A 5,884-nucleotide genomic window follows, 5' to 3' on the forward strand; every position below is an offset into this window, starting at 1 on the left:
TCTGCCTGCCTTCCAGCTGCTCTGTTGAGGCCTCGTCTCCTGCCTTTCTGAAGGAGGACAAGAGGGTAAGGCGCAGTTTTGGAGCAGACTCCTGCAGCGCCGTAGCTCCCTGCTGCCCTCCGGCCCAGGTCAGGCAGACTGATTCCTGCCAGGCAGGGCTCTGCTCACCTACCCCTTCAACACACTTGCAGTTCGACATGAGAACCCTGAAAATACCAAGAGTAAATGCCCTTGGCCATAAGTAGGCAGCACAATAGGGCATGGAGCCTTGGGGGAACAGAAAAGGGGCGGAGGGGGGGCCGGAGGAGGAGAAGGAGGGGAAAAAAAGGGGGGGAGGAGGGGAAAAACAAAAAGAGGGAGGAAAAAAAGGAGAGGGGAAAAACAAGGAGGGGTGAAGGAGGGGGAGGAAAAAAGGAGGAGGGGGAAAAGGAGGGGGGTAGAAAGAAGGCGGGGGGGAAGGAAACGGCGGGTGTCCCTGCGGGGAGCGGCACAGGGCGCTCCGCAGCCGGGCCGGCCGCTGTCGCACGGCCGCGACGCGTGAAGCGGCGGCAGCCGCCCCCCCGCCGGCACGCACAGCCCCGCCGCGCCGGGCCGCACCCCCGCGGGGCCGGGGCCGGGGCCGCCCCTTGGCCGCCCGCCGCGGGCAGGGCCCCATAAAGGCGGCGGCGGCGGCGGGGCGGGCGAGGCGAGGCGCGGCGCGGCCCCATCCCGGGCACGGCAGCAGGTAAGCGGCGGCCGCCCCCCGAGAGCGCTCGGCCCGCGCGGTGCCCCCGCCGGCTTTTGCTCCGTTTTCTCTAGGTGTGCGCCTCCGGGCCCGCGGAAACACCAGCCGTCGGGCTCCAGCCTTCGGGGGACGCGGCCTCAAAACCTGCGCTGCTCTCCTCCCCGCCTCCGCCTTTACGCGTCCTGCAGAAGCGCCCTTATGCTCGCGTAGCGCCTGTTAATGCCGCTGAACCCGCCTCATCTTTTGCCGGCGGTTCACTTTTGCCTCTTCCAGCAGCCTGCCTCTTCCAGGTTGTGGCGTTGGGGCTTTTTTGGGTGCTTGCTTTTTGTTGTTTTGGGGTTTTGTCTCCCCCTCCCTCTTTTTGTGATACTGCAAAAGCTGAGGAGCAGTTGCGCCAGGAGCTGGTCGCGAAAGTTGCAGAGAGAGCATTTGTGAAGCCTTCGTTCTTTTCCTATTAAAGCAAAGCAAAACTTGATTAATTTGATGCTGGTACTCTTCTTATCCTACTTATTATGGCAAATACTGCCACAGTAAAAAAAGCAACGAGAAGAATTAAGAGGCCAGCACAGATTCTGCTTTTTTTGGCAGGGCTCTGGAATACCAGTGAGAACGCTGGGAAGGAGAAAGCCATTTATTTAAGTGACAAAGCAAATGCTCTGGCTTCCTATGACTCAACAAAAATCCGTGTTTCTAGCAAGGACTGCATCCTTCTCAGAAGGGATGTGCTGCAGTTGAAGCCCCTTTTTACCAATACTCAAGCTAACTGGCTTTGAATGTGCCATATTCTTGCATAGTAACAGTGATTTTCATCATCTAAGAGGGAGGGTTATGAATAGATCTTTACAAATAAAGCTGTAGCATTCTTATTGAATACTTTCAGTAGGCTTTCAGCATGGACTTTGTGGATTATAAAAAGGTTTTTTTAAGCCAATTCTTGAAAGCATGATGAAGTGAAAAAATAAAGTGTATCCCTCCCCCCCCCCCCTTTTTTCGTCCTGTTCACTCAGCAGTCAACGTTAATAGTGCAAGAGAGCTCTGTTACCTAGACTTGGGTTAATAGCTCATAGAAAATATTTCCAAAGGTGCTTTAGCATTTTTATTTATCTGAATTAACCAAAACCAGAGTGCCTGACAAATGCACTTATGGTTGTTCAGACCCACAGCATGATGATTCTGCGTCAAGGTATATAGCATCCCATTTGATGCTGTGATGGGATAGGGGACTTGCTTAATATAGAGCTGTCTCTGCTCGGAGATGAAGCAGCTGATCCAGCTTGCTGGAATTTTAAGACCTGGCTGAGGGTCTGTAAAAGGGAAGCTGAAGTAGATGAGCACTTCCACTGTAACTGGATCTGTTTTACTGGCTATTAGAATGTTCTTTTCTGTATTTTCAAGGAAATGTGTTTAATTAGCTGTCACTAAAATCTATTTTTCAGTGGTTCGGAAAAAGCAAACGAGACCACATTTGAATCGAAAGAGTTCAGAATTAGCAAGAAACGACTGAATAGTCTCACCCTAGTTCCTTAGCTTGAACTGTCAATTGTAATTTAGGCTGCATTATTTAAAGCCGTGCAAAGATGAGGCCATGAATAATTAAGACAGTGGATGAAGCAAATATGCATTCTTAAGAATCTTCTTACCTAATGTAACAAATAATAACGTCCTGTCTTTCTACTCCTTTCAGAATGATACAGATCTTGGACCCGACACCCTTGCCAAGCTCCATCATGCCTGTGGACGTAGCCATGAGAATTTGCTTAGCCCATTCTCCACCACTGAAGAGTTTTCTCACCCCCCTTGAGGACTGTCAAAGAAACAACTTTGTGAACAGATTCAAACCTCTCAGACCGTGTCTTCACGTGAAACGTGACTCTGAAGCTCAGAAGAGTGACTGGAACCACTCAGCAGCCCGAGCCAAGAAAAGAGTTGTGTTTGCGGACTCAAAGGGGCTGTCCCTGACAGCAATACATACCTTCTCTGAGTTCCAGGAGCAACCTGGGTGGGATCTGCAGTTTGACCTCTTAGGCCTTGAAAACATAACATCTGGCTTAAAGCTACATGAGGAGAAAAACTTGATTCTGGGTTTCCCTCAGCCCTCAGCTGACTACCTGGACTTCAGGAACCGCCTGCAGAAGAACTTGGTCTGCCTGGAGAGCTGCACCCTGCAAGAGAAAGTGCTGTCGGGCACTGTGAAAGTAAAAAACGTGAGCTTCGAAAAAAAGGTTCAGTTTCGAATTACCTTTGATACATGGAAGACCTACACAGACGTTGAGTGTATATACATGAACAATGTTTACAGTGATTCTGAAAATGATACCTTCTCATTTACCATTGACTTGCCTCCTGCCATTTCCTCTGAAGAGAAGATAGAGTTTTGCATTTCTTACCAAAGTGGAGAAAATACCTTCTGGGACAATAATGAGGGTCAGAATTACAAGATTCTCCACGCAGAGTGGAAGCCTGATGGTGTTCAGATACCATCTGCCAAGAAAGACTGTGTAGATCTTCAGATTCCAAGGAGAGGGCAAGAGAGAGAGCCTGATCAATTAGGCAGTCCGAGGCTGTCCAGTGGTCTCTTTCCCCAGTGGCAGAGCTTGGGTCAGATTGAAAATTCATCACCATATTGGTGATCAATACTAGCGAAGGAGTGTTCTTCCATTTGGCAACAGAACAGCGTTAGTTTTCTGGTTCACATACTACGTGACAAAACCACCTGGCAGGTTTTGTTGGCTGTCTGAACAAATCCAAATTCACGAGTCTGCAGGACTTGTTAAACTTGATAAACCGTATTATGCTACTGAAGTTCTTAGCCAAAACTTATCCTTGGAAAGAAAGAAAACCAAGATAAAACCCATGCGTATGCCACCTACTATAGAAATAGCATGCCTGTATCTTACGTGTAAGCTGCTTGCTTTCTGCTGTAGACTCTCCCGAGTCACTAGGTGAGAGACTCTTGGGAGGAAGTACGGAAGGCGATGGTATCTTAGCAAGCTGTAGTAACTGCATGTGTGAGAGTATGTGCGCGTGTGCAGGGGCGTTACATGGACAGAACATCACGATTCATTTTGCACCTCTTAGGAGTGCAGTAGAGATGAGGTGATGCTGGCAGGACGGAGGCTTGCTATGACCCTCTACGTGCTTGTAGCAGAGGCAGGTAGGAATGCATGGCTAGGATTTGTGGCTTCAATACAGGTTAAGCGACTTGGAGAGGATAATGGAGAAGTGGGAAAAGGGGAAGAGGTAGGATGTGCTGTATAACTTGGAGACGTACAATGTTCTAATATCTTTTTTCCAAAGCTGGTCTTCTAAATCCCAGAGAAAGCTGTATGGGATAAAAAGGAGAATACAGAAACAATGCAAAGTGAGTGGTGGAGGTGACCGCTGCTTTGGGAAGACATCTCTGTCCTCGTTGGCTTTGTGAATAATAAATGTCTTGCATTTGAGAACAAATCTAAACTTGACTTCATCATCCTACTCACTTCACAGGCAGATGGTTACCTTCTAATGTTAAAAGAAAAACATGCCTTTTAAAAAAAAGTTAAAACCACCCTCCATGTCAAAAATAGGATAAGGTGACAAAAGAGACAAAGTGATTTGTAAACTTCCTAGTCTGTAGCAGAATTAGATGATTTGACTCATCACCTGATCTAGTCTTACAGCATCTGATGGTCCACTATCCTGCTCCCTGTTGCAAAGTTAGCAATGACTTTCACAAGTGTAACATAGGCAAGGTCCTTCATATTGAAGACAGTGAATTAGCTGCACTTTGTGAAAGCTGGTTTCTTTAAAAGAGCAGGGTTGCTACTAGTTTTTTCTAGACTGAATATAGGCTTGCACATAAATAGAAAACTGCTCTGTTTCATTGTACCTCATTTTTTGAAGTTTTTTTTTTTAGACTTCAGTAAACTAATGTATATTGTGTATCTGTATGCTTATAATTTAGCTTTCTGACCTGTCAAACTGTAAAGGTGATCTGTGTTTCATGCAAGACTTGTGTCATGGTTTAACCCCAGTCGGCAACTAAGTACCACACAGCTGCTTGCCCCCCCCATGCATTTTAGATGCACAGAAATGGTGTTAACATGAAAATATAAATAAATTTTTTCCCATTGCCAAGAAGTATAATATCCTGAGTCTGAAGCTACTTGCAATGCAGGGAGATGATAAATACTAAGGTGAAATAAGCCTCTTCCACTAATTGCACTTTTTCCCTGTGTAACCCTTGCTTGTTATGTGTAAACTAGCCACTTTAAGAATAAATTGTATTTTGATACACCTGGTTCTTACTGTGTCAGCTCAATCTGTCTATTTTCTCAACTTCTTTAAACAACTTCAGTTGCGATATCAGGTACAACCAGTTTGTTCTGTGCCATGGATGTTGTGAAAGCTGGATACGGTATGGTATCTCAGGTCAGGAGCTGGCATTACCCTGAAGATGAAATCCTAGCTCTTCACTAAATGAAAGATGCTGAAAAGTATTCACCTTATGAGTTGTGCCATTTAAAAAAACCCCTGTATCTCACCAAATTTAACTGGAATATTTTGGTTTGACAGATTCTGTCAGGGATCTTGCTGTGCCATGGGTGAGTCTCTCTGGCAGGAGTCTGTCTTAATCCGATGGCCAGACTTACCTGCCTGTGTGATGCTTGCATGGGTGCATCCAGACAGCAGCCCTTAATGTCTTCCAGCTCGCTTTCACGTGGTACTTCGCTCGTTGTGCTGCCTGCTGCAGCTATACTGCTGTTTGGGGCACCGGGAGGTTGGGTTTTCTCCCCTTATACCCAGGAACCCAGCTGAACTGCCATCAGTACCAAACAGCTCCCTGCAAACTAAAGTGTCTATCGTTGAGCCAGCCATTCGCCTTTGGCACTGCAGCGTGGACCTACCCTTGCAGTTACTTAGAGTGGAGAAAATGGTGCGCTGCTTCCCAAGGGCCCTAGTCCCCAGGGGGCAGAGGGTTTTGGTACACCCCTGCTTCTCCTAGGTGGCAATTCAGACCAGCACAGAGTAAGAACAGGCTAGCCAGCACCAGTTGCACACCAGATACTTTATATGGGATTTCTTAATACATTAACTCAGTGGCAAGATGCAGTTTAGTTCAATCTGTTGCACACAAAGTCAAGGGTTTCCCAGCAAGAAATCTAGTTTTAATTATGAAAA

The 5,884-nt window shown here is 47.0% G+C and overlaps 1 protein-coding gene across 1 annotated transcript; it reads left to right on the top strand.

The window, feature by feature from the left end:
- The first annotated feature begins 631 nt into the window (after positions 1-631).
- On the top strand, positions 632-4,963 carry PPP1R3C (protein phosphatase 1 regulatory subunit 3C). The gene is made up of 2 exons (XM_075504097.1): positions 632-724; positions 2,409-4,963. The coding sequence occupies exon 2, from the start codon at positions 2,410-2,412 to the stop codon at positions 3,352-3,354; it is 945 nt and encodes a 314-aa protein (XP_075360212.1). The 5' UTR covers positions 632-724; position 2,409; the 3' UTR covers positions 3,355-4,963.
- Positions 4,964-5,884: the final 921 nt, after the last annotated feature.

Source organism: Mycteria americana, chromosome 6, assembly GCF_035582795.1.
Source record: "Mycteria americana isolate JAX WOST 10 ecotype Jacksonville Zoo and Gardens chromosome 6, USCA_MyAme_1.0, whole genome shotgun sequence".
Lineage (NCBI taxonomy): Eukaryota > Metazoa > Chordata > Aves > Ciconiiformes > Ciconiidae > Mycteria > Mycteria americana.